The sequence below is a fragment of the Columba livia genome, chromosome 13 (genome assembly GCF_036013475.1).
Source record: "Columba livia isolate bColLiv1 breed racing homer chromosome 13, bColLiv1.pat.W.v2, whole genome shotgun sequence".
Lineage (NCBI taxonomy): Eukaryota > Metazoa > Chordata > Aves > Columbiformes > Columbidae > Columba > Columba livia.
In genome coordinates this window covers 15,389,759-15,417,544 of record NC_088614.1, presented here as the reverse complement: position 1 = coordinate 15,417,544, position 27,786 = coordinate 15,389,759, and the positions used below count along the sequence as shown (strand labels likewise).

The window sequence follows — 27,786 nt, the reverse complement described above, 5'->3', positions numbered from 1 at the left end:
TCGCCACTGGTAGGTTGCTATGGCCGGAGGAGCGGTGAGTAAGACACGTGCTGATTGGAGAAGCGCAAACCCGCAGCAAATCCGCCGCGCCGTTGCTGCCACGCGGGTCGCGACGGGGGAAGCGTCCGGAGAGGCGAGAAAGTAGTTGTGAGGCGGCGGTAGAGACTCGTCAGTGCCCGGTCCCCATGGCGTTCAGTTTCAGGAGAGGCCGGAGAGGCCCCTTCGTGAGTATTGCCCCGGCCGGGGCGGCTCTCGGCTCCCGTGGAGCAGGGCCCGTGGGGAAGGCGGGGGGGCCCGCCCCCGGGAGGGCGAGGGCGCTTGCGGGTGGTGCCGGTGATCCCTCCGCAGTTTGACTGAAGTGAAAAACGGGGAGAAAAATAAATCTCAAGCAAAGAAAAGGTGTCCGGAGACGGGGTGCGGGTGCTCTCCGTTCCCTCAGTCCAGGGTCTGCTGTGATAAACATTCATAGCGGAACCTTAGAGCAGCCGAGGGTTGTAGGATTGTCAGCACTGGTGGGGTATTTTAACGCGCTTGAAGTATTTGAAGTTCTTTTTTAATATTAGGATGAAAATTAAGTGATGATCTTCTGTTGTTGTCTTACTGTGGGTTGTCAGCTTCCTTTTACCTCAGCTGTATTCCCTGGTAGTTACACTAAAACATGTACAGTCAGCGGCCGCAGTAACCCGAATGCACATGCCAGGCTGACTTGAGGCTGAGGGAGCCATGCGTGTGCAGGATCAGGCTGAGAAAGTCTTTGTAACACACCTTTTAGTTACCTGATGCAGCTTCCTGTAAAGACAGAAATATTTCCCAGTTCACCTGTTCATTATTCTGTTGGAGAAGACACTTAAAGAACAGTTGTAAAAAAACCCCAAAACTCTGTAGCAAGAATAGCAGAAGCTTAACCTGTTTTACTCCATAAAAATGTAACATCTGTATGAAGGTGATGGACTTATATTTTCTGATGCCTAGAGAGAGGACAAGAGGGATTGGGTATAAATTCAAACACAGAAAATTCAACTTAAACATAATAATAATAATTTAAAAAAATATTGTGAGGGTGGTCCAGCACTGGAACAGGTTGTGAGGGAGCTTGGGGAGTGTCCACCCTTGAACATACTCAAAACTTGACAGAATCCCAGGCAGCCCTCTCTATCTGACTGTGCCTTGAGCAGGGACTTGGACTGGACAATCTGCAGAGCTCCTTCCAACCTCAACCATTATGTGATGCCATTCAAAGTACTCTTTGTAGGGAATTCTGGTCCTAGTTTTTTGAGCTGGTATTTACTGTTATCCTTTCAAAAAATTGTTGGATTTGCTGATAAAAACACGTTAGGATTTTTTATTTTTTGTTCAGATTGAACCTTTGATTGCAAGACTTGTTTAGCGATAGTTTTTTTCTTCCATCTCACACTGCTATGACTGAGGATTACTTCTGGCTGACAGACCCTTTCTACAAGGAAGGGACTAATACTGTTGCTCTAAAGCAGGACTCAAATATTTGGAAAAAAAAAAAGTTAATTTCTACTGCTTTTTTTCTTGTATATATACAGGAAAAAAAAACAACTTGATTAAGTTAAAATTCTGTTTTGCAGATTGTGATATAGTAGGTGGAGAACCTACATTCTTAGTTCTTATGTGAATTTCATTTCTAACCTTCATTAGCAGCTGTTCATACATGTTAAAAAATTAAACTTGGATCCATTTCAGATCTTCTGTTTACATTAATTGCATGTAATTGTTTTTCCCTTTTGTATTATTTTGCATTGTTAGTTACTGTGCATGTTCAATTCTGTGTTTTTTTCATTGTGATCACTGTCAACTAATTTTATTTTAAATTGTTTAGAAACATATAGCTCATGGCCTGGTCCCTGCCGCTACCATAGCTCCTAAACCTGCAGTTCCCCGCACCCCTCCCCCTCGTAGTCCAAACCCTTCTCCAGAAAGGCCCAGGTAGGTTTTGAGGTTTTTTTTGGTTTCTTCAATTACAATAGCATACTAGAAAAGCATGATTAGAAGAATTGCATGTCCTTGCTGCAGTATTTACATAAAGCTTTTCATAAATAGAATATATTTTTAATTGGGACAATTCCCTTCTTTGAACTTTAAAGATAGCCATTTTTCTCCCACTCCTAAGCATGCTAAATAATTAGGACCATGACCATTATGAATATGTAATTTATTATAAATCTTAGTCAATTAAAGACAAATGGACTATTTAAAGTTAGGGCCATTTTTACTATGGCTGCTAGAGTGTAGGATTATAACAGTGCTTGTATTGTAAGTCAGGAAATTTTAACTCGTTAGAAAAGCATAAATTAAATGTTACTAACATGCCGTTTTATTGCATACTAAAAAAAGCAGGGACTTAAAAAAACTGGCATGTAAAACTATGTTGAATGAGCTATATAGGCAAGTTACATAAAGAGAAAATACATGTTTATTTTCATTTATAGTTTCTTACAGTTTTTCTTTTATGTTTTCTCTAGGCTTAGTTTAATTCTGGTTGTTTTCTGTGGTCTTTCTAGTGTCTGTAACATTCCTACTTAAGCCTAGTTCATTTCTTCTTCCTTTTTGACCTCCAGTTGTCATTCCTGTTACAGTCCTCACCATTTCTCTCCTTTAATCTTTGTTCCTACTTGTTTTTTCCCCTTCATCTTACCCTTCTCTATATACTCCACAGCATCTCACAAATAGGCACTTCTATCTACTTATGCTTGCTCTGGTTTGCAGTGTGCCAGCATTTATTAACAGCTTCAGAGTCATCAGTAAAAGGTTCTGAGTAGGGATTAATGGCAACAAAACAGCAGAACATGGAATGCATTTTCAATGCCAGGTAGTACTATTATGGCTAAAGCGAATGCTAAGTACTCTAAATTATCAGTGTCAATTTTCAGAACGTAACTCATTATATTCCATGATTTTCATGCATGTGATTTGGAAAAACAGATAGGTATTGTACTTCACTCTTTGATAGCTATTTTACAATAGTTTGTCCTGTTTTGTGCTTTACTTTGCGAGTTAATAGTTTATAACCAGTCCCTTAGAACTTTCAGTGGTGTTTATGCTTGTAACTGTGAACTTTTTGCTTTGCTTAAATAGTGAGGACATTTTGCAGTAGAAAAAAATATGAAATGTGGAACACAGAGAAGACATCATTGGTATTGTTTCATTGCTTTATTCTCTTTTCTTCCAGATCTGCTCTAGCGGCAGTTATCCTTACAACAGCCCTCACAGGGCAGACTGTTGCTATTCCTCAGCCTCGGCAGCGATCGCTTTCTGAAAGTGATTCCACCCATGTGGAAGAAGAATGCTTTGAACCATATGCGACAGTCGCAGAGCTCAGAATGGGGTAGTGTATACTTTCTGTTTCATTATCTTCTATTAGAAGTAGAATCTGACAATGATATAATTTTACTAAAGAGTTAGAGCAAGTTAATTCAACTCCTGGTGTTATAGCCACTTACTTTGTCTCACTACATAATAAATTGGGTCTGAAGTGTCTACGATCCTTATTCCATTTCTTGTAAAGTGATGTGATGCATGCAGTCTTCAGAGAAGGGAGATCTGGATTGTCCAGCAGTCACAAATAAAAACATCTATTATTTCTGCCAAATGATGGTCAATTAAACAAATGGTTAGTCACTGGGGAATCATCTGAATTACATGTCAGATATTTCCTTTATGCTAAATAGTTTCAGACTCCTCTTTCGGCAACCTAGAATTGGCCACCTGCTATCTCTAATCTGGCATTTTGTTTAAGATAGAGAAAAAAATCTAGCTGCAGCACTAATCGTCTCTTTTAAAGGATACACATAGCTGCAAGGAGTCCACGCTGACAGAAGCTTAGATGTCTATTTGTGTCGGCTGTTTGGACTTGTATATTCTAAGACTGATGGTTCTACTTTACTAGTGTTTATTTTTTCAAAGAGTAATCAACACTGAAACAGGGTTTAAACTGCTTTCTGCTTGCAGGCCCAACTGGAAACTTGATGGTAATGACAGATCTCCTGTACAGTCCCTGGAAATATCAGGCAATTATTGTGAGGATGAGGACATGGATCTTTCAGATGCTGATAAGGAGGCAGAGTCCAGCTGCCAGAGTAATGAGAAAAGAGGAGAAAGCTTTAGCACCAATGCTATTTATGCTCTTCCCCACAAAAATAAAAGGGTAGGATTTGAAAATGCGTTCATTCCCTTACTGTGTTTTAATATATTAATGCAAATATTAAATATTTCTAAGGCTTTTCATCCTCTTCTGGCTCTTTAGACATTTATTCAATTTTTATTTCACATGCTTCTTTTTGTGGTTCATTTACTCCTGCATGAGTTAGGTTTTTTATTGATCATGGATAGTGTGCATAATTTAGTCTGGTAAATTGTTCAGTATTTTATGTTAAGCATGATACTTATATAGTAGATTATTTGTTTAAAAGCACTAGGAATTTACTTTTGCAAATGGTGGAAGCCTAGTTATTTATTTGGTATTGTGCTAATGAGCAAAGACCTGTATAGGGACAGGGAAATTCAGAATCAAACAAAATAAATCACCTTGTCTTGAAGACCAGTGGAGTTTTCTATGTTAGATGTTTGGATTGTCTTAATCAGCAATGAGCAGCTAAGTACTCCTAAGGCACATTTAAGGTTCAGGTTGCATCTTCCTCCAAAATGATACAAAAATTTAATGAACAGGAAGAAGTAACTGAGTAGTAAAGAGGCAATAAAATACTATGTATGTGAAAGAAATCAGTAAACAGCCCTAGGTGAAGAGACAGTACTCAGTAAGATGAGGGAAGGGGAAAAAGAGGAGAAAGGGAGTGACTGGAATACATGGGACATTGGTATGTGATCAACAGGGGAAAAAGAGCAAAGATGATGTTAAAAATTGTTCATTAATCCCTCAGTGTTGTGATACAGTAGATAACTGGTTGATCTTTTAATAAGAGAGAGTTTAGATACGACACAGAACAAGCAATTGTAGGATAATTTCACAGACTTGTGACTGAATAAGGTGACAGGGAATATTGGCCCTGTGAACTGAACAACTGTCATAGTTTCCTAAGTCCTGTTCATTGTAAGGCTTAGATTTTATTTACATAGAGCCCTAAAACAATAAAAAGTATGTCTTATAATTTATTGTCTTAAAATATTGGAATACAATTCTGAATGTGACTGCAACATTAGTACACTAAAGGTTTCATACAGGTGTCAAGTCACGTGGGCTATTTTAACAGTGTTATCATGATTTAGATAGGCTTGTCTTATTTTTACATAGGAAGAGTTTCCACCATGTCCCAGTACTGATGCTGACAAGAAAGAGGCGCCTTCTCATGAGTTTCAGGTGCTGGTAGATGAGTCAAACGTGCAAATAGAAGGTAAATAAACTTACTTTAAGCTAAAATGGTGTACCTTTTAATATAACGGGGATTTTAAAACATAAAGTAAATTTAATACTATATGATAACAATATATTAATTTTTCTTTAAAATGGCAATGAAAGAAATTCTACTAAATACTTAGCCATTTCTAGTAATTACAGAAAATTACAAATCTGCATAAAGAGGGAAGATTGATCTATATTCACAGCATAACTGAAACTCCTAAACATCCACTGTCAGCCAGTGTAAAAAGAGCTGGCAGGGGGAGAGTTATGTGAACTCTTTATCTTGTCCAGTACAGCCATTCTCTATGTTTCTGTTTATATATGTGCCAGAATCAATCCAGTTTATACTCTGGAAACTATTGGAGTGTTACTGTGCTCAAAGAATGAAAAAAGGTACAAACTATCAGTGTTTTTTAAAAACACTAAAGAGATAGAAGAAAACATTTTTAATCAGTCATTTGCTTGGATAAAAAAATGTCATGTCTTAAAATCAGCAGTAAGAATGATACTGGAATTGTTTCTTCTTTCTACAGAAATTGTATAATTCTTCCTGTCTTTTAAGGTCTGGGCCTTAAAATTGTATATGAAGTCACACAGGAAGGTTCTGACAGATTAGAGAGCTGAACATCATCATCAGTTTCAGGTTCACCCTAAGCTCTGAATTGTTAAGCTTCACAAATAATTCTTTTGTAATAAATAAATTCATTAGATCAGGGACATTTAGTTTGTAACTGGACCTGTCATTAAGCTATTTTCTTGTAACTATAGTGTATTGTGGAGAAAAAAATATGACAAGAGAGCTAGACTGATCTACCTGTGTAGGAGTTTTATTGCATAATTATCTTGTCCGTTATTTTAAAATCAGGAAAAAGGGGAATTGGAATTTGTTGCAGAGCTGCAAAATGCAGTTTTTACAGAGGATGGCATCATTCCGGTAGCTATTGGATAGGAAAGAGGAAGCAGAACTGAGTTGGTTTTGAAAAATCTTTGTCTTTCTAAATTTTATTCATGTTGGATCCCAGCGTTGTTTCAATATTATTTCAGTGGAGTTATTTTAAAAGCTTTATAGAGAACAATATCCAGAAAGAATAGGTTGCTTTGATAAAGCCATTTGGGAAGTGGATGCATTAAATGAAAAAGAACAGGATATATAAACCATTTCTAATCCCTCTTCTACATGGTAAGTGCTGTCAGATTTGCACTTACCTGGTTCAGAGACACAATAGGATTCAAGCTGAGTAAACCAAATGAAAATATTTCATTTGTCATTTAGTTATATTCTAAAATCATAGTGGAAAACAACAATGCAACTTCATTTCTTCCATCGTTGAATCTATACAGTGTGAGGTAAAGTAAGGTCTCACATTGTTATTCTGATACACCATGAAAGAGATAATGGAAAGTCAGTGATCTAATTTGTGGGTTTGGGAGGATTTTCTTACATTTATTTGCAGTTTATAATATGTGTGCTTATGTATCCATATGAGCCCTTATAGTTTACAGACTTACTTTTGTTTTTAATTGACTGAAAGATCTGTTTTTCCTTAGCAGAAGACGAACAGCCTGTCATGAATTTAAAGGTAAGACATATATGAAAGTTAATTTGTGATGCATTTTGGAAAAAAGGGTGTTATGAAGAGCTGACAGTGTACAGTCACTTAAAAGGAAATTATTTTATTGCCACTAGGGAATATTTTTCTTTTGGAGCACAAGAATGGCTAATTGTTCCTTTTGAAAAATACAACTAGATAGGTAAATGGACCATACAGAAATGTTGTTTTGGTTTTTAATGGTTCGTATCATAATTGACTATTCTAAAATTGTATTTTATACAAACTAACAAGTGGGAGCAATATCCATCCTGTACATCTCTCACAACTGAAGAAAATATTAACAGTTTCAAGTGGCAGTGATAAGTGACAAAAGGATGTCAAGATGGGTGAATGACAAGTTGTATGTTGTCAGTAGAGTTCAACCTTGAATTTTGTTGATATAAACCAATCTGTTTCAAAAGTTCCGTTTCTTAATTTCTCCAGCAGTGTTCAGAGTACTTCAGAAAGCTGTTAAAGCAAGTTGTCTTATTTCTTATTTTTCTGCTAGGAAGAGAAATCATTAGTGGAAAATCTGATATGTGAGAAGCCTCCACCATCCCCAGGTGCTTCTGATTTTTCTATTACTTTACTACAAATCTGCACTTTAATAATATGCATATGTATATAGAAATACATTTTTCTGCTTCTATTCTCTAAGCCTGGATGGGATGCGTGCCTATGATGAGTTCATGGGGTTTTGTGTATTTTGTGTGTTTCTGTGCTGTCAAAGTATCTTAAGTGTTCCCAGAGGAAGTTAATAGTGACCATGAACGCATGAAGCTGTTGTATGTCATCAATAACAGAGACAGCTTTATTTCAGAAGTAGTTCTTTGGTTTCATGTGTATCCTATACTAAGGAACTGTTCTGTACTAAGTTATATTCACGCCTGCATTAGGTTATGGTGTCTCTTAAAAGTCTGATGGTAAGGGTAAAAATCTCAGCCTTCATTTTAATTGGTAAGCTGTTGAGTCCATACAGATGAAAAGACAGATTTTAAAGCATGATCCATTATCACTGATGCAACAATATATCCATGATTTTGCAGATGATCTAAAATGACTTTTTTAAGGACTGTTAAGTAACTTCTGTTCAGTAACAGGTCACTGAAGCCTGTTCAGTGGGAAGGAAGGTAAAGGTTTCATTACACGGGTGATTAAAATGAGGAGGCAAGAGGGCTGACAAGTCCATGCAGGGCACATTCACTTTGTTTAATGCAGTGGATATTGCTGTCTAACCTCTCTGGTCCTCTGTGATAGGGAGACAGAGATCTGTTGACGCTTTCTTTGCCCTTTAATGAAGGAATGTTTTCAGTGTGTGGGAGCAAAGATGGGAGCTTGCAGCCACTCCATTATATAGCTCTTTCCAAATCTGCTTTTTTCTTTCTTTCTGGTCTTATCTTTCTTGGCAGTGTTAGGTTAATGGTTGGACTTGATGATCTTAAAGGTCTTTTCCAACCTAAACGATTCTATGATACTTCTGGGAGCCATGAGCTGATTTAGAAAGTGTCATTCATAATGTTAACATTAGAAAAAAATGGATTATAATTTGCTGAAACTTGTATTCAAGTCTGAATACCATTTAAATACATTGTACTGTGGCATTACAGATGTGTCTATTCGGGCAAGACAAGCACGGGAAAATATGACTAAAGAAAAGCTCAGAGAACTAAACCAAGCAAACTGGTCTCTGAACAAGGCGTATCAGACTGTGGTCCAACAATATGAGGGAATAAAACAGCAAATGGAAGAACAGCAATTAAAGCTGAAGAGACTAGAACAAGAAAACAGAAGACTTAAAGAAGCTGCAGAGAAGTCACATAAAGGTAAGAGAAACTCAATAGCTATTCTGTAGTTATCTTGTCTGATTTTTCTAATTTCATGCAACCTATTCCTGCAGTAGTAGGTTCCTGCTCATTGATTTGAGCAAGTATCTATGCAGAAGTAGTCTCTGAACAGTTCTTTTTCTAGATTTGTGGAAATTTTGCCAAGGAATACTTACATGATCATAAAAAAAAATACATTTTATTTAATTTAATGGGTTTTTTGTTAGTAATTTTTCATGGGATTATTCCATTATGGTATTTTGAGAAATGTTCTCTTATGATTCTAGCTTATTGAGATTTTTTTTCCTTACAGTTAACAGATTATTGTGAACATTTCTTGAATTTTGATTGAACTTTCTTGTTGGCTATTTGTTTTAATAGAGGAGGCTGCGGAATTACTTTCTCTCAGACAACAAGCACAAGAACTGGTAGATGAAAACGATGCTTTGAAAATGACAGTCCATCGTTTAAATGTAGAATTAAGTCGCTATCAAACTAAATTCAGGCCATTGTCCCAAGAAGAGGTGAGAATCTTGGTTGTAAAGACAGTTTGTACTGAAATGACCTATTGTCCTTTCATTCATCTGAGTTTTCAAGAGTCTAATCTCCAGATTTGCCACAAAAATCTACAAATGACATAGGTTTTTTCCTGAATTTTAAAATAAGTATTTATTGTTAACTCTAAGAAGTTAGACTTTCTCCTATATTAGTAAGATTTTGAACTTCCAGTTTTGTTGAGTTTGTTGAGTGTGTGTTGCATATGAAACACACGTAATTAGAAACAGAAGCTTGTTTGGGGTAATAGTTGTGAGTGCAGTGAACAGTGGCTGGTGCTTCAAAAAGCAGGAAATAATTTCAGTATCTTTTCTAAAATCTATTTTAGCATCTAAAACTGAAAGGTTTACCAATGAAAGGACCACCACCACCATGGCTGGTAAGTAAAAGAATATTTTCACTTATCTGTTCATTCCTTTCGAAGGAAATCAGTAGAATTTCTTTACTGTTACCAAAATATTCAGGATATTATTTAGTTACACTGCTGCACTGTTACATACTAGTAGAATATTATAAATGTTTGTTGCTTAAAAAGATGTCGGGCAGAACTTTACAGAAAGCTACAGACTGCACACAATCACCAACTTTGAGCTACTGAATGCAAATTAACTAGAAGCACTGTTACCCTGAGAATCAGAAATACCATCTTAGTTTTGTCTAGCATATAGTTTGCTTCAAGGTCTGTTGCTTAATTGTTAATCTTCTTAATCACAACCTTGTGTTGTGATTATTTTTAAGATGATACTAAAAGAAAATAGAATATTTTCAGTGATTCTGAAGATAGGAATGGTCGTGGGTCCACTAGTACCCTATGAACTTCTGGCAAGGAGAAGGCAAATAATCCATAAAACTGAACGCATTTGTAATATATGTAACAATTTCTCCTTGAAATGCTAATCAGATCTTAAATTTTCCTTCCTCATTGTTATTCAGAACTATATAGAAATAGGGAAGTCATCCTTCTGCTCTGTCTTTCTAGCTATGGTAACAAGAATCACAGATTTATTTAAAGATGCAGGTTTGAGAGTGTAAAAAATCCTTTTCCCACTTACTAACAAATCTGTGCTAAATTTGATTAACTGTATTCACTGTAGCGTTTCAGATTGATTTAGTATTCATTTGCATCCACAGTCTGCTGTGTTACATATACTGATCAGTAATAGCTGCTCTTTCGGGAAGTGTGCAAGTACAGCATCCAGCCCTGTCCTTCCCAAGGCGGTGCTCTGAAGTACTTCTGCACTAACATTTTGTGTACAATGTTCTGCGTGCGTGTATAAGTCCTGCACTTTGTCTGCCAGGCATATACGAAAACCCTTAATAGCTTTAAAACTAGCAATATATAGCAGGAGAAGAAGTAAAGAATATTGATGAGATTATGGTTTGTAATTGATTTATATGGATTTTTTTTTTAAAGTTGGATATGAAGTATTTGTCACCTCTTCTGTTGGCATATGAAGATAGAATAAGAGAAAAGGAAGATTTAAATCTTGAACATGAGGTAAGTTGCCATTTAAAGGAAATATAACTCTACACTAAAGCAGAAATAAATGATGCAAAATATTTTAAGGGATTTGTCAAAGCTGTATTCTGCCTAAAATTAAAACTTAACTTTGTTTTACTTTCCCATGAATAGTTATTGTGCTGTCCTATCCTACTTGGCTTGCTTATTTTTGTCAGCCTGTTTAGAGGTAGAAGCGGGCACCACACTGAAATGTACAAGAATTGTGCTCTCTGAATAGAGTAAACCATAAACACAGTCAGTGATAGAAAGAATTTACCATTATCATTGATATGGGGATGCAGTGCCCTGTGTAGCTGCTCTTCCAGTTACAGACCTGTGGATTTTGACAGAATCCCAGAATGTCAGGGATTGGAAGGGCCCTGGAAAGCTCATCCAGTGCAATCCCCCCATGGAGCAGGAACACCCAGATGAGGTCACACAGGAAGGTGTCCAGGCGGGATGGAATGTCTGCACAGAAGGAGACTCCACAACCCCCTGGGCAGCCTGGGCCAGGCTCTGCCACCCTCACTGAGAAGTTGTTTCTTCTCAAATTTAAGCGGAACCTCTTGTGTTCCAGTTTGAACCCATTACCCCTTGTCCTATCATTGGTTGTCACCGAGAAGAGCCTGGCTCCATCCTCCTGACACTCACCCTTTAGATATCTGTAAACATGAATGAGGTCACCCCTCAGTCTCCTCCAAGCTAAAGAGCCCCAGCTCCCTCAGCCTTTCCTCATAAGGAAGATGCTCCACTCCATCACTTTTTTTGCCCTGTGCTGGACTCTCTCCAGCAGTTCCCTGTCCTGCTGGAACTGAGGGGCCAGAACTGGACACAATATTCCAGATGGGGTCTCACCAGGGCAGAGTAGAGGGACAGGAGAACCTCTCTGACCTACTGACCACCCCCTTCTAACCCACCCCAGGTACCATTGGCCTTCCTGGCCACAAGGGCCCAGTGCTGGCTCATGGTCATCCTGCTGTCCACCACGACCCCCAGGTCCCTTTCCCCTACACACAATTTTGTGGTAGGATAATATTTATTTCTAGATATTTAAGGGATGGGTGCTCTTTTAGCTCTTTAGAAGTATTTTTTTTGTCACTGAATCTTTGAAAAATTGTGATTCACTTCAGAGCAGAACTGCTATAGCTTTTAAAAATATCTTATTTCCTTCAAAAAATTAAGCCATAAAATAAGCAGAGAACACTGAAGGTTTTGTAGTGCTGTAAATTCACTATATTATCCTACTATATTCAAATTCATGTCATTCATACTGGAAATGTACAGTATCGTCTAGTAATTTCCAGAATTCATTTTTTTTAAATCTATATTTTAAGGCTGTAAACCTACTTAATTCAAATGACACTTGACAAAAATGTGCCACAATTCAAATATCTCTATTATTTTAAATCAAATATTCCTAGATTGGTGAACCAATTTTGAAGTTAAGTACATGCATATGAGTTAAAGATGAGTAGCGAGATAATAATTAGATGGCACCCAGGCATGTATATTTACAAAAGTTTTTGTTGATGTAAAAGTTAAAATACCTTTAAAGAAATTTATGTGGAGTCCTTTGTCTTCCAGGAGGATATGAAGAATTTTAAAGCACGAGTGGAAGAGTTGGTGAAGGAGAATGAAGACCTGCATGAGCAATTAAATAAAAGTAACTTTATTACCCCTACAGAATGGCAAGTTACATTACTAGAAATTAACTTAAAAGCTACTCATTGTTGTGCTTGTTGCATGCAAACTTGTAAGATTACAGTTTTCAAGGAAAAAAGGTCTTCCCCTCAAGCAAATTAAGTGTTGTTGAAGAGTTAATAAGATCATGATTATGTCTTGTTGGAACAATGCTCATCTGCAATGCCTGAAATAATTTCGTGTAAAGATTAAATAGTGAATGTGCAGTTTTGCACCTGAAGCCCATGTAATTCTGTCCCAGACCTTGCAGGTTACTTACTTCTACTCTTCTACTACTAGTAGGAATGTGCCAATGACATCAGTTTTTCCTTAGTATAAAGTGGTACTGGAATACAGCATTAGAAAAATTTGATGTTCTTGCAAAGTGAAACAAAGCAGAGTTAAGTGCTCTGCTCAGGATAGTTCAGTTTAAACACGCTTAAACATCTTCTTTACAGGCCCACAAAACACACTGCCAATATTTTTCCAGAGTTCAAAGCCTAGTACATCTAAATCCTATCCAAGAATTTATCACATTTTGAAAACAATTTGGTTCAGTTCTTAGTTACGTAGCTGTCTCCAAGTCATCTGGCACCATTATTTAACTTTAATTCTGTCGTATGAGAAAAGGCTGAGAGAGCTGGGACTGCCTTGCCTAGAGAAGGGAAGGCTCAGGGGCTTCTTCTCGCTGTATACAAGCGTAAAGACAGAGCCAGCCTCTTTCCAGTGCTGCCCAGTGTCATGACAAGACACCAAGGGCACAAACTGAAACACTGGAGGTTCTCTCTGAACAAAGAGAAAGAGCTTTTTGGTGTGGGCACTGCAGCAAGCTGTCCAGAGGCAGCTGTGGACGCTCCATCCCTAGAGATACCGAAAAGCCATCAGGACACGGCCCTGGGCAGCTGGCTCTTGGTGCCCCTGCTTGAGCAGGGCCGTTGGACCAGATTACCTCCCAAGGTCCCTTCCAACCTCAACCATTCTATGGTGCTATGATTCTAATTCACACAGGCATATTTTTCATTCTCTCTGTAGGAATTTTTTTGATTTAAAGATTTTGAACATTATTTAAAATAATTTACACATTGGAAGGTTGTGAGTTCATGTCTCTAATAAGCATATCTTGAATTCTGACATTGCTTTCTATGAAGGTTTTAAATTAGTTTTATAAGATGTTCAAATATGATAAGTTTACGCTGTTTGAAGTCAGTTGTGCTCTTTCTTTGGAGATAGTTAATATTTGAATTATATTTTATTTATAAGCCGGTTGTCATTGCAGGCAGCAGCTACAAACTCAGGCCAAGCTGGTCTTGGAAGAAAACAGATTGTTGATGGAGCAGCTCGAAATTCAACAAGCTAAAGCAAAAGACAGTCACAGACAACACGTTCAAGAAGGTAAAGTGCTAGTCATTTGAACTACACCAGAGATGGTACTGCAGGGTTGGGTGTGTTTTGTTTTGGGTTTGGTTGGGGGGGTTTTGTTTGTTTTTGGTGGGGGCAATTTTGCTTTTTGGGTTTTTTTGCAACTTCAGATATGCCTACAAAGCATCGCTGGATGCAGGTAACACTAATATGAGATCAAGCTCTGAATGTCAACTGATAATGAAATGTCAGTGTCACCTATTGACACTACAGCATCCTCCACTTAGACTTGCTTCCTCTGGAAAAGTTACAAGAACCGCTAAACAGCAGTGCATTCATTTTCATAATTTAAGAGCACTTTAAACTTTACAGATTGTATTTGTAAAGTATTATTTGTGTATTTAAATGTTCAGTTTAGAATTTGTAGGGTTTTTTCATTTTCTGCTTTGGAACCACTGTTTATTGCTTAGTAAATAGTTATAAAGTGAACAAAAAAAAGAGAACAAGCATGTTATAGTTAAAAATCCCAAGACTGAAAGCAAGATTTCTTAGTGAAGTTTAAAAAGCAAGATGGAATCTTAAGTCACAGATTAGCATGTTCTGAGAATGATGTAATTATGTGTGATTAACATAAGTTGCTGATGAGAAGTTTCCTTAAGTGAACTATAGAGCAAAACTTCAATTCTGACATTTTTTATTCATCAGCCATCTAATTCCATAAATAGTTTCCTTTCTGCTTTTCAAGCTTCTGAGTTTCTTGTTTAGGGTTTTACCTCCATGCATCCATCTGTGTTTAGGAGATAACTCATCATGTACCGTGCCTAAGGCCAGACAATACCCCAAAATCAAGTGTTCCCCTTCCCAAATCTCAAAATAGCTTCATCTGGTAGGAGCTGTCAGAACATCCCTAGGGAACAGTCAGATTTTGTTAGTTATCGCTGGAGTTCTCACAAGGAAACGAGAGCCCTGATCTTCCATTCAGTTCCTGTAGCTGTTTGGCAGCGTAACTAGTGACTGACATATGTGCTACAGGAAGAACTGGGAGATCAGTGAACAGAAACTGGGCAGTCTCTAGATGTCTGCCCTGTCTGCTGGGCTGCAGAACTCATGTTCCATTTTACGTTCTTCTCCTGAATTAGTAAAATCTGAATCAGAGGATTTGTCAGAGTAAAATGACACTTCAGCGAGCAAATAACTTATAGCCCTGAATGAAGTAGTCTTGAAATTTCAGTGCTTTTCCAAAACAAACTCCTTGATACAGCAAATGAAAATACAAAACAAACTGACAAATCCACTTTTACATAACGCTACGAACAACTAGGAATTAGCCAAATATTGGTTTAGTTGGAGTTTCACTAGGTTATTGAATTAGTTGTGATGTACTCTGTTTGTTTTCCATTCCCAAAAGCTTCAAAATTGACCAAACAGATAATGATCTTAGAAGATAAGAAACAGAGTCAAGAAGAAGAGATAGCAGGGTACCAGAAGCAGTTGGAAGCTTTGCGTTCTACTTGTGAAGAGCTGAAAACCAAAGTGGATAGCAGAATAGCAGCAGAGGAGCACTTTGCTTTGGTGAATGATTTAAGAAGGTATGAATTTACACATGGTGCACAGAGAAACAGTTCTGCAAAGCATTAACATGAACAGATCCACATACGCATCACTCTGTAGGTAGGAGGTGGGCGGAAACTTATGCTGGTAATCTAGGAAGGTAACTGCCAAAGTAAAAAGAAAGGTAAGAAATATTTCAAAAATACTGTCTCACTTTTAATAGATGAAATTACAAAAGGAAATCACATGTCTAGAGACATCGGTAGAAGTGTATATATTGCTAAATATACCTTTTAAAGTTGTAGTAGAGAAGGCATTAAAACATCATTTTTGTCAAATCTAATGACTTCTGCCAACACTGTCTTTTGACTGTTCTCATTCTTTTGTTCCCATCTTTGGGAAAACATCTGAAGGATCCTGAAATTCTAAAATAAAAACACTAAATTTCTCCAGTCTTTGCAATGTAAAAATAACACAAACCAACACAAAACTACAGTACTGTCATACAGTGTAGTCTATAAAGTAATGTATTTTTAAAGACATTCTGTAAACGTGTTTGCTTTCAAGCCCAGGATAGTGCACGTTACTGTTTCTCAGGACAATGTATTCCTGAGAAGTTCTCAGACCATTTTTGGCATTCCTAGTAACTTCTTTGAAAAAAAAAATAGGAAGGGAATACAGCTGGACTACACAGGATATTTTTCTCATTTAAATTATATTTCAAGTGCAGTCAGGATTAATTATTGGAATAATTTTGCTTCTGTTATGCTTCATTCCTTATTTGATATGTCACGAGATTGTAATACCTCTCTTTGACGTATCTTTTTCATACCTTCCACGTGGGGATCTTACTGTAACTTAGCTTTTCAGTGAAGTAGGTCTGAACGTGACGCCGGTTCTACACTGTTGGTTTTTGCAGCCATTTACAACAGGAGCGGGAGAAAAAGCACTCTGAGGTGGAGGATCTGATGGGGAAGATAACCTCACTGCAAGCTCAAAACAAGAAACTGATTTTAGAGAAAAATAACTTCATGGCTGACAACAAGATCCTGGAAACTGAGATGGAGATGACGAAAAAGACAAACAGGTCATATCATGTTCTCATTTTCTTGTATAGAAATGCGTGTATTTCTAAAATAACAGCAGAAGTACCTGTACAAATATTGTTTGACATCCCAGAGTGTGTGATTTCTACCTATTACAGAAAAAATACATGTTTCCCTAACCACATCTTTGTCACATCTAAAGGCCTGCTAGTCATTTAACTTTATTAAGCTTTATGTGTTTTTTATGCACACTTTTCTATGTCTACATGCAAATTAAGAATATATTTTTAATGCTAGTATTAATAGTTAGCTATAGCAATTAATCACTGTTTGCAGACCTTCTGATGCACCTGAGTGGATCAGAGTTGGCTTCACCATACTTTAAAAAGTACAAACAAGATTATTATTATATTTCTTTAGAAATTTGAGCTTGTAGCCGTTGCAGAAATTGTTCTTTTGAATCATTGTCACTGTTATTATACACACAACACATTCTAAAGAAAATCAGCCCCCAAAGCGGGAAATGATACTTTCAGCATTACAAATACTTAGAGTCAATGCATTTTTCAACAGTATGTTTATTTGATTGTTTGAGACTCGAACAAGCTGATTTTCACATGCAATGCAAGTCTTTTAATGCCATTATTAATTCCCAATCTGAAGGTTTTCCTTCTGTTAATTTTGTAGGCGATTAAAGAAGAAAATAGATCTTTTGAAACTGCAGTTGGAGGAAGCAATTGAAAAAGAAGTTGCAGCCCATCACTATCTAACAAACCTTATTGGTTTGGTGCAGAAGATAGCTCAGGAACGTGACCATCTTATTTTTTTGGTAATCACCTTTAAACAATTAATATTACTTAATTGATATTTCACACAATTATCCTACTAGCACAACTTATTCATTTGAGTTATCAAAAAAGAAAGCTATAATTTCAGTTTAACGATTTAGCTACTTAAATAGACTTTCGCAAATAGGATAGGAGTAGCAAAAGATTACTTTCTAGAAGAGCAGCTAAAAGCAGCTACCCTGATTTCTGGAGGTTAAGCCTAAATGCACATTAACATTAGGGTCTGCAATGGTATATATCAAGTTTAAAAGGATTTATTAATGTGATTTTAGTAATTGGCTTCAATTGTTGAAGCTATGTATATTAAAAATAGCATGCAATCATGAATTTTTAATACACAAAGGTAAACTATTATCCTTGAAGTGGTCTGTATGGACTTTCTATTGGGGATGCACGTGCATGGTATTGCTGCTTCTTGGTGAGCAGTGGTTTTGCCAGGCTGGGTGAGAGTTTGGAGCAACTTCTGTTCAGTGGAAGCGTCTGGTCTGGAAGTTACCAGGCTTTCTATAGGCGCACTTGGTTTCCTTTACAAGATCTTGGAGACCATTTCAGTTTTACATAGTGGTACTCTGTCTTCAAATGGGTCCTGGAAAGCTTTTCACAAAACCTTGGTAAAATAAAGCTGCTTTTGCTTCTGTTGTTCCAGTAGTAGACAAAGGCTATCACCAGTGTTGGGTAAAAGATGCTATAGCAGTTAATTCCTAATTCTGAAGGAGGAACTGTGGTGACCCAACTCGAACCCTTGGCCACTGGAAATTGGACTTTAGGATTGTGAAACCAGGCACAATAAACACCTCCTGGGAGTTAGGGGAACTGGTTCTTATCTCTACATCTCTGGTATATCTACCTTCAAATACTCAGCATACCACATTAGAAATATCCCAGAAATTCAGAATTACCTCTAAGTCCAAGGCGTGCCATTTGGCTTAATAATACCATAGTAGATGTTCAGAATACTTCTAGGAAAATAAAAGGCTGTTTCAGAAGGAAAGATGTCTTAATCTTAATCACCACAAGGTACCATGAATCCCGTCTTTGCAAGTGTGCAGTATTTGATATATTCTTCCCTTCTGAAGCCTGCACCTTGAAAGTACACAATACTAAAAGCAAGTTTTTTGCATGTGCAAAAAGCCCAGAACAGGTCCATGGAAAGCAGAGTTTTTGTCATGTGCCAAATTATTAATTAGCCATTATTAAAATAATTTCCAAGATTCTTTTTCCATCTTGGTTCTTCAGACTACTGGAGCTCAAACCAGAATAGCTTTGTCTTCCTCAGTGTGTATTTTGTCTGCCCTGTCGGAAGTCATGATTACATTTAATTATGTATGCTATATGTTTGCAGGCCAAATGTTTGGAAAATGAGAATCACGGTGTTCTCAACAAAATAGTAGAAGGCAGTCTACGCTTGGGAAGACTGGAAGAAAAAGTTAAAGTAAGCAGTATTTCTTAGCTAAATATTACATAAAATGTTTTGATTTTCTTAATGAGAAAAGTCAGTAGTTAATCTGTGTCAGTGTTGATATGAGAGACTTATGGATTATTTTATAAAGAGTTTTTAAAAAGCAAAATAGATTATCAGTATAGTTTTCACAAGTATCTTTTTCCAGTGTATTTGTACATTGCATGTCTGCCAGGTCATTGCATTTACATAACTAGTCACAATTCTCCAGGTAGTTGTAAAAATAATTAAAAATCATACTTTATTTGTATTTCATTTTTGCTCTGTAGCGTAGCCCACTTACTCTCTCTCCTACTGTCTTGAGGCTGTATTAATGCTTCAACTTGAAGTCTGTTACAATTAGATTTGGAAGAATGAAAAACATATCCCAGGTGTCCAGTTATCCTCCAGTATTCTCCTATGGCCATAGGGTAGGAGATTTAGAAACTCAGTGGGTGTTCAAACATCTAGCCTAATTAGAGAATACAGTATAGGTTATCTTTACAGCTGTCTAAGCAAATACAAAGCATAGTGTGTATGTGCAGTATAACAGTGTATAGGGTGAAATACATTTGAAACTTTAATGTTTTAACAGCTTTGATGCTACAGAAATTACTTTTAGTGCAAACTCAAAAAATTAAGGAGAAGGATATCTGGTATATGGTTTCTATATACGGAAAGTAATACATATTTATTTCAAAAGCTGTTTTTTTACCAAGTTTGCATCGTCTACCCTAAAAAGCAGAGAGTCTCCATACATTGCATTTTACAGGTGAGACCTGCACTGCTGTTCCTGCATCAAATGACACAAACATGCACCACTATGTTAATGGAGACCAGCTCCATCTGCATTTTTATTTCTAAGGATCAACACAGCCCAGGAATTAACAACGAAGGGAATAAACCAAACTGTAGGTGCAGAGAGAGCAGCAAGCTGAGCAACAGCTCACTTTAAGGTTACGTGTTTCCTGTTCAGTTGAATGAGAAACGTTGGAGGTCGCTCTAGTCTGCAGGTGTCAGCTGGAGGAATAATCTGTCACCTGCTTCGGGAAACCACAAATTGCGTGACCGCCCGTGTATGTTGAGTTACAGGATAAACCTTTTATGAGGTATTTAGGTGTAATCTGACTCCAGTGCTAATAGTATTTAAAAATGCATTCATTTTTCTGAAAGGGCAATGGAACTATTGGTTATGTGACTGTTACCCTGTTTAATAGGAAAGGGTGTTTGGCATTGGCTTTTGGCCATCTTCAGCTACTTCAGTCAGATAAGAAATACAAATGATATCGTATGAATTAGAGCATACAGTCCTCAAGGTTATGATGAGAGAAAAGCTTCTAGCCTATGGTTTGAGCTACCTACAAGTGCCTACAATGAGATGGTCATCTAAAACTGTTACTTAAGGAACACGTGATGGTAACTTCCATCTTTTCAGTTAAAAAAACCCACATACAATAGCATGCTGTCTTTTTGCCAGTATTCACACAAATTATCATGTTTATCAAAACCACATAAATGTCATACTGTATTAAAGCCTGCAATTAAGTTGTTTTACGGTTCTGTTAAAAATTTACCAATTGATAAAACACTGCGTATCAGCTCTGTGAAGAGCAGCCACCCACTCCACCGCGGAGGCACTGGCAGAAGCCGAATGTCAGACACGCAGCTAGAGCGGAGGGAGCAAAACTCACACACAACCCCTAGGGTCACTTTCTGAATTGCTAGTAAATAGATCCCAAGAGGGAGGGAGCCCAAGTAGAGAGATCCAAGCAGCCACACCAGTATTCTGGGTACACGCTTGCACAGCTTTGAAAAGAGACCTTGGCCAGCTGACTCATAGGACTCTGAGATACTGACTCAGTGCCATAGGCAGCACAGTCACCTGAGGCCGTACTTTGATTGGGAGTCCTTGGGGAACATCTTCCTACTTCCATAATTGTAATTACTAAGCAGTTTGATGATCTGTGGGAAGAACTCGGGGAAACCCGAGCACTGGAAAACTCAGAGCACTGGAACAGGCTGTGGAGTCTCCTTCTCTGCAGACATTCAACACCCGCCTGGACATGTTCCTGTGCGACCTCACCTGGGCGTTCCTGCTCCAGCAGGGGGATTGGACTGGATGATCTTTTGAGGTCCCTTCCAATCCCAAACATACTGTAATACTGTGAAACCAAGGTTTCTGGCATTAAAACTATTTTTCTATAGTCAGAATTCCATGTTGTTTTATCTTTTAATGAGCTTGGACGTATTTGTGTCACTGAGGAGTCCTTCAGCTTCATACAACCCTGTCTCATGGCTGTTACCCTGTGCTCTGCACTTGCTCCAGGCCAGCTCCACGTGAATGTGTTCACCTTAACTTCCCATAGCAGCACAAGCACAAACATCTAATGCTGCACTTGGAAGAGTCTTGGGAATCTAAAAAGTTGAGTGATGTGACTGGTTAACTTGCAGGTTTCTAATTCTTTTTTAGAACTGACAGGAAAAAGCTAGGGAAAAAAACCCCACAGAACACTATGGAAGTCAGCCTTAAATATTGACTGACTAATGTTCTCTATCAGTATTTATCACTATCCTATTACCTCCAGAAAATGAAACTCCAACACAACCCATTTAACAAGAGCTAAAAAGGAAACAGTTTGTGGAAAGGATTATGTAGCTTGCAGCACATCACTAAAAACACTTTCTTGCTCCAAAAGGCATACTCAGACTTTTTTGCTCTGACTTTGCTCTGACTCAGATGAAGATAAAACCCTAGTGGTTAACATCTTCGATAAAACCTTATATTAGCAAGACATAAATAGCAGTATTTTCAAAGCTTCACTAAACAGTTTGCAGTTTTATTAAAAGAGGTACTTCTATCCCAAAACTCTGTCCTATAGTCTATATCAAACATCACATTCTGCAGATATAATAACAGGTTAAGCATTCTGTTTGCAATCACAAGACAAAAAAAAGTTAATATTGGATAATACCTGTTGTCTTTGTGAAGAGCAGCAGCATGTAGAAATTTGTAACAATACACAAGCCATATTTTTCAATTCCTTGTGTGCTTATGTAATATAATGGGGATGTTATTTCAGAAAGCAAAAATCACTTTGTACAAAAAGATTTATTATTTTCGAGATTAGACAAACATACTTGGTTATTATTGTCAATAAGCACAGAAGGAACTATTATGTGAAGCAACAAGATATTTGAAAACATGAAGCCACTCTTTTCTTCCTCTTAGAATTAAGAATAAACAACAAACAGAACACAACCACTTTTTCATGGTAGCATTGATAAATATGACTGTTGGACAAGTGGGAAGCAATATGTTCTATGAAGTACAGTTTTGCATCTTGGAAAACAAACCTGGTTTTTGGCAGCTAATTCTTTTCACTCACAAGACAAACACACAGTATGGTATTGACTGTACATACTGGTTTATATGCAGAACAAAGCACAAGTGTAATACCTTCAAATCAACAAATGGGTAGAAAAAGCCGTAACGCAACCTACCTGATACATTCAAGCAAGGCAGCACTGATGTAAAGATGAAACTGCAAATCAGCATCTCTAACTATTTATTTTGTTGGTAGTGCGTTATCCTTTTTTCTCCTATAAAGACATTTTTTTCTTGTTATCTTTAACCCTGACAGGTATATAAAAAGAAAGCAGCTGGGAAGCTTGAAGATATCAGTCTCAAAATGACCGAGCAGGAGAAGGAATTTGCTGGGAAGACGGCTCAGTACCAGCAAGAAATGCAGCACCTCCGGAGCCTGCTGCAGGACAAACAGGAAACCCTGGATGAAGTCTTGCAGCAGAAAAAGTAAGTCAATCACAGGTAGAAACAATCCAATTAGATCTGACAGGGAACTGCACACAGCTGCGAGTTCGTGCTTTTCATCACAGCCTCACATGGTAAATTCCAGGTGGCTTTTCTCACTCATGTTTGAGCTGAAGATGCTGAAATGCTCCTCTTAATTCCCAGCTCCAAGACTTTCTGAAGGAGGAATTTATTCTGGATGACTGCTGCTGTTCATAAGACTACTTCTTAAGAATAACATCAGTCTGCACGTAGTCTTGATGATTTGGGGGTGTCTATGAATCATCAAGATATATGTTAATTATTTAACAGCATTTTCTACTGAAGGCTGAACACTTTTCAGAATAGCACAAAATTAAAGGAATCTAATGATGGGTTTCCTTTTGAATCTACCTTACTGTTCTGTTAATAAGTGATGTAGATTGGCTGTGTGCAGAATAAGAAGACAAAAAGATAATTTAACAGATTTGTACAAGATTATGACTGTCAGTGTTGAAATATCCTTTTAATAGTAGAGTTCTTTAAAGGTATTTTTCCCCTCTGATAATGGGAATCTACATAGCACATTCATGTAATCAGCGTACAGGAAAAACTTTTTATAACTGCAGAGGGGTCATTAAGCAGTTCTTTTGCAAGTCATCTCTGCCATTGTGAAATAATAGATTTAAAGACAATAGAAAACAGGGTGTGGTATCATCTACCTTATGTCAGCACAGTTTATCTCAATTTATACAGCTATTAAACAGGTGTGAGGAGCTGAGAATTGTACAATGAGCATCCCCTTAATCTGACTTAGCCACTGCCATTAAATTCTTAGTTGTATAAGTTTACCGTATCTGGTGGTGGTTGTAAATTGTCTTGTAAACCAAGGGAAGATGCCACCTCAGGTCTGGAAACAGCAGTTCTTTCAGCGAGACACTGCAGAAGAGAAGAGCAGCCCCACCTTATTGATCTGAACAGGTCTGCAGCAAACCTGACGGACAGGGGCCAGGACCATGCCCAGAGGTGGAGCCACTGCAGGTCACAGCGTGTTCAAAACACTGCTCAGACACAGCAGTGATATTCACGTGCTTCTGCACTTCTGTGTCTTCTCTCATTGTTCTATTTTTAACAAGTTTACATCCAAACTAACAAGGGCTTCATAAAACATAACAAAGGTGACTTTCCTTTGAAAGTTTTTCCCCTCCTGCATCAGCTTTCACCTGATGACAAAAATCAGGGGTTGCACTACATTGCACCCAAGGAACAGAATTTTTCCACTTGGTTTTCAAAAAGAAACACATATCATCGTTCTTTTGATAAATAAAAGCTTCTGAAGCTATGCAAATTTTACCTTCCTAGAAATTGCTCCATAGAGCCTTTTCAATAATTACAACCTTTGCTAGAGAATATTGGCAATTCACAGCAACCTTTTGCCTGATGACAAAGCAGAATCATTTTCTGTTCTTCAGGCAGCTGATAATCATCATGACATTTTTATTATTTACAGAGTAATCTTATGAGTCAGCTTTATCACATGCCTTTCCTTAAATGCATTTCATGTTTCAGATATAAACAAAGTTGTTAATGTGGTTCTAGGAAAGAAAGTGGTTTGACATGATGATCTTAAAGGTCCTTTCCAACCAAAGCAGTTTCATGATTCTATAAATGTCTTAAATCTTATCTCACGGGGCACTTACCTATATGAGTTTTCTAGGTCACAGTGTATTTTGTAAGTCTTCTGCAGAGGAACAGCGTTTTGAGATAGTCACGGCTGCTGTACTTGGGATGTTCACTGCAGCTTTGAAAGCCTCAGCAATGAAAGTGCCTCAGACTGTCCTGCACACACAGGCAAAGGAGAGGAGCGGTCTTACTGTAAGGTCACCTGGGAAATAGTAACCATGATAAAAATCATTGATCTTTGTGACAATGATTCCTTAAATAAACTGTTACAGGATTCATGAAAATTCTTGAGCCAGCAGCTAAGATTCTCAGAGATTAAGGCTGAATGAATTTAGCTCAGTGAGGCCAGAAGACTCGTCATTTGCAAAGAAGAATCTGCTTTCAGAATGTGCTTCTGTTTAATTTTTGTGTCCTCAAACACAGCATTAATGTTTGCTTACTCTCAACAAGATACAAAACCTTACATTTTGGCTAGGTCACGGGTTGAATGGAATTTTTATTTTTACTTATCTAAGTAACAGCAGCCTACATTTATGAGAAACAAACAATGCTTCTTGACTAAAGACAAATGATAACAGGACATATTTACTACTGAGCACATATCTAGTTTTAAACACCCAGTGATAAAGACTTGTGTTGGAAGAGATGAACCAGCTGCTGTGGGCACAACGGAGTGACAAGGGTGACCCTATACAGGGTCACGTCACAGCAGCCATGGCCAAGGACAGGGATGCTTGGCAGAGTTGGCAGCGCTCGAGGGAATTTCTGGTGAGATACAGAAAAATGTAAGAGAAGGGTAGTGAGGGCCATTGCCCACTGAAACAGGAGCAAGGAAATTTTAGCGTTGAGAAAAAAGTACAGAAGTTACAGCAACGAAGCTGCTACATAATCCAGGTTTCTATCACAGCAGGGAGGTTGTGACTAGCAAGAATAGAGACAGCCCCTCCCCAATCTATTTTGTTCTCATCGGAATTTTAAAACAACAAAAACAGAGGCAAAAACTGCTTGTCTAACCAGAGTTGGGTCACAACTGGTACTTCCTGGATGCCCACCCGGAAAGCAGCTGCGCTGTAGGGGCAGCACGTTGTGGCCGCTGTGCTGTGCGCAGCCCCGGCCCTGCCACGGGCTGCCCGGGCAGCGGCGGGCTGGGGCTGCGCCCTCCCGGGGGTCCGCCAGCACGTCCGGACCCTGCATCTCTCAGCTCTGTTTAAAAACTAATCCTCCAAGAAGAGTTCAGATACACCGCTACCTCTAGAGGCATCTGTTTCCTTGCTGCTGAAGTAATGTAACCCTGTGGATACTTTTAGAACAAATCTCTTTGAACTCTCTTTTGTAAAATCAGTGCAGTTGCCATTGAACTGAACATACGGACTGAAAATGAGCCCCCGATTTGTCAGGCATGCTGACAGCATTACACTAAACTCAGAACTTGGGGATCTTCGGTTCATCTTCAGATTTTCTCTGCCCCAAGCTCACGCAAGCATTAACAATGAAACAATGTTTTTTTACAATAAGTTCTCAGCTTTAGAAATTAGCAGATGAAATAAAGCCCGAGTAATGTTTTGCACTACTTCTATCTAGATATCCATTCATAACATGAAACACGAAAGGAGGCCAGGCTACGTCTGGGCCACTTTTTACTGCTGCATTCTCAGTGTTACTGAGCGCAAAGGGCTGCGTCAGAAGCACTGGTTATCTATTTTCCATTACACACCTTTTGCTAGAAATGTAGCGTGGCAGCATTTAATCTCAACTCATTTATGTTCTGCATTGATTTGTTTCTCATTTTTAGAACGTGGTATTCAGGAGGATTAGTATCCAGGGCTGGCTCTAGCGACTGTTTCAGGTAGCAGTTGAAGTAACTGTGTCAGTCTATAGCATTAAGATTTGTGTGCTCATTTTCAATGCAACAGCTTTGCTTTCCACTTCAAATGACATGTATTTCCTTATTATTTTGACACGTATTAGAAGTGAGTCAGAGGAAACCCAAGAGCTTAATCTCGACCACATATACCTTACTAAAAGGTTTGTGACCTGAATACGCTGCATTATTAAACCATGTTAGCTGACACATTTGAAAAATAACCTTTTTCTTGAGAAAAGCATTAAAAAATTAATTCATTTATGCTTGGGCGGTCAGAGAAATCAGCCCATAAGGTTATAATGGCTTGAGGACTATCCTTCACTACCTTTGCCTCTGCCTCCCCAAAAGAAGAGTTTACACCCCTTTTTTTGACCTCCACAACAAGGCATCAGCAGCCAAGTCTGACACTGTGCGATCAGACATGCAGAACTCGGCACCTGGCGGAGGGGACACAGAGGGGACATCCTGTCACAGGAAGCAGAACTGCAGTCACGATGGGTCCCGACTCAGCGGGCAGCAGCAGTCACGATATTCGATCTCATGGGGACCCACTTTTTTGCGTGGCCTTAATCCAACTTATTACACGGGCCCATCGCTGCTTCTGCTGCTCATATCCTCTTTAGCATTAGTGGGCTTTTTTAGAAACAAAATGGAACTAATTTTAATCAGATAATTTCAAGCATCTACATACATGCAGTTTGTACTGTAATTAAGTACTGTTGAAAAGTGGTTTTAAAATTAGGATTTCTCTTTGTTTTTTTTTTTAGGAAAGTGGAAGGGGAACTTGAAATCATTTGGGAATCCACATCCAAAGAAAACAGGAGAATGAGAGAACTCCTACATAAATCCCTGGGGAAGAACACATGGAGTGCTGTCGCAGTTCATGAGCCAGACTTGGATGAAACCACTCAGAAAGCCCTGGTTTATGGACATGATTTTAGCTATTGCGATGTGAAACCTGCATCCCCTGCTCAGAATGAAATTCAACAAGAATCTTAGTGACGGGAATAAAGATGCGTTACACATCTCATCCAAGAGAACTCAGTGCCTGACCTGGACTTCACCAACACCACAAGATGCAATACAACATTTACCCACTTCAAAGTTACTCTATTTTCTTATTGTCATCAAAATGACAACAGCATATTTTTTATAGCTTTGAAAATCAAGTATTTTATGCCATATTTTTCAAGATAGGCATCTGAGTATATAAACGGAACCTTGGAACTGCCTATGCAAATGATTTATGTATTTGCATCATGTGTTTTTATTTGTCCTTTTGAAAACATCAAGTTTTAGTAAAAATCAACAGCTTCACAGGGAAACAACTGACTGGTAATTCCTTAGAAACAGAGGGGACATTTTTCAGAACACTCTCAGTATTGGCTTAACTGGGCAAGTGTTACAACTCCAGTCCTGCCACACCTGCTCCCCTTCCCAGAGCTGCAGTGAGAGCAGCTCGCACAGATTGTCCTTTGGGGACAAGCACCTTGACAGCGACACTAACACCATGTTTACAAATGTTACACTTGCTTTGTACATTTGCATATCATTCAAACATTATGTTAAACTTTAAATGAGCTAACATTTAATCAAACCGCTGGGAGATAATCCATACTCGCTTTCCGCAGCATTTGCAAGAAAACACCATGTCCCATTGGTGAAAAGTCTTTTTG

General features: G+C 38.1%; 2 protein-coding genes across 11 annotated transcripts in view; one reads left to right on the top strand and one right to left on the bottom strand.

The window, feature by feature from the left end:
• Positions 1-2: 2 nt before the first annotated feature.
• Positions 3-27,435, top strand: CEP89 (centrosomal protein 89). 10 transcript variants are annotated; one of them, XM_021282000.2, is made up of 20 exons: positions 70-224; positions 1,847-1,953; positions 3,197-3,352; positions 3,976-3,995; positions 4,071-4,171; positions 5,276-5,375; positions 6,932-6,963; positions 7,484-7,538; positions 8,583-8,798; positions 9,180-9,322; positions 9,682-9,732; positions 10,768-10,851; positions 12,439-12,542; positions 13,811-13,926; positions 15,302-15,482; positions 16,364-16,531; positions 17,178-17,319; positions 18,681-18,770; positions 22,418-22,587; positions 26,878-27,435. In XM_021282000.2, the coding sequence occupies exons 1-20, from the start codon at positions 186-188 to the stop codon at positions 27,107-27,109; spliced, it is 2,307 nt and encodes a 768-aa protein (XP_021137675.2). In that variant the 5' UTR covers positions 70-185; the 3' UTR covers positions 27,110-27,435. The 10 variants fall into 10 exon arrangements, with proteins under 10 accessions (XP_021137673.2, XP_021137675.2, XP_064884464.1 ...); XM_065028392.1 differs by having other exon boundaries at positions 12,439-12,546; positions 13,815-13,926; XM_021281998.2 differs by having other exon boundaries at positions 3-224; positions 3,976-4,171.
• TDRD12 (tudor domain containing 12) overlaps positions 18,680-27,786 on the bottom strand; it is a 67,923-nt gene continuing 58,816 nt past the window's right edge. The window contains exons 37-39 of the mRNA XM_065028368.1: positions 24,264-24,448; positions 22,278-23,502; positions 18,680-19,248 (exon numbers count right to left, since the gene is read on the bottom strand). The gene's annotated coding sequence lies outside the window, so the exon portion shown is untranslated. The remainder of the gene's footprint in view (positions 19,249-22,277; positions 23,503-24,263; positions 24,449-27,786) is intronic.

Bases quoted from the DNA above. Each gene is read 5' to 3' on its own strand.
- CEP89 (XM_021281998.2), top strand. From the start codon at position 186: ATGGCGTTCAGTTTCAGGAGAGGCCGGAGAGGCCCCTTC. The intron at 3,353-3,975 runs GTAGTGTATACT...TTCTGCTTGCAG, and splicing joins GTCGCAGAGCTCAGAATGGG to GCCCAACTGGAAACTTGATG. The intron at 13,927-15,301 runs GTAAAGTGCTAG...CATTCCCAAAAG, and splicing joins CAGACAACACGTTCAAGAAG to CTTCAAAATTGACCAAACAG.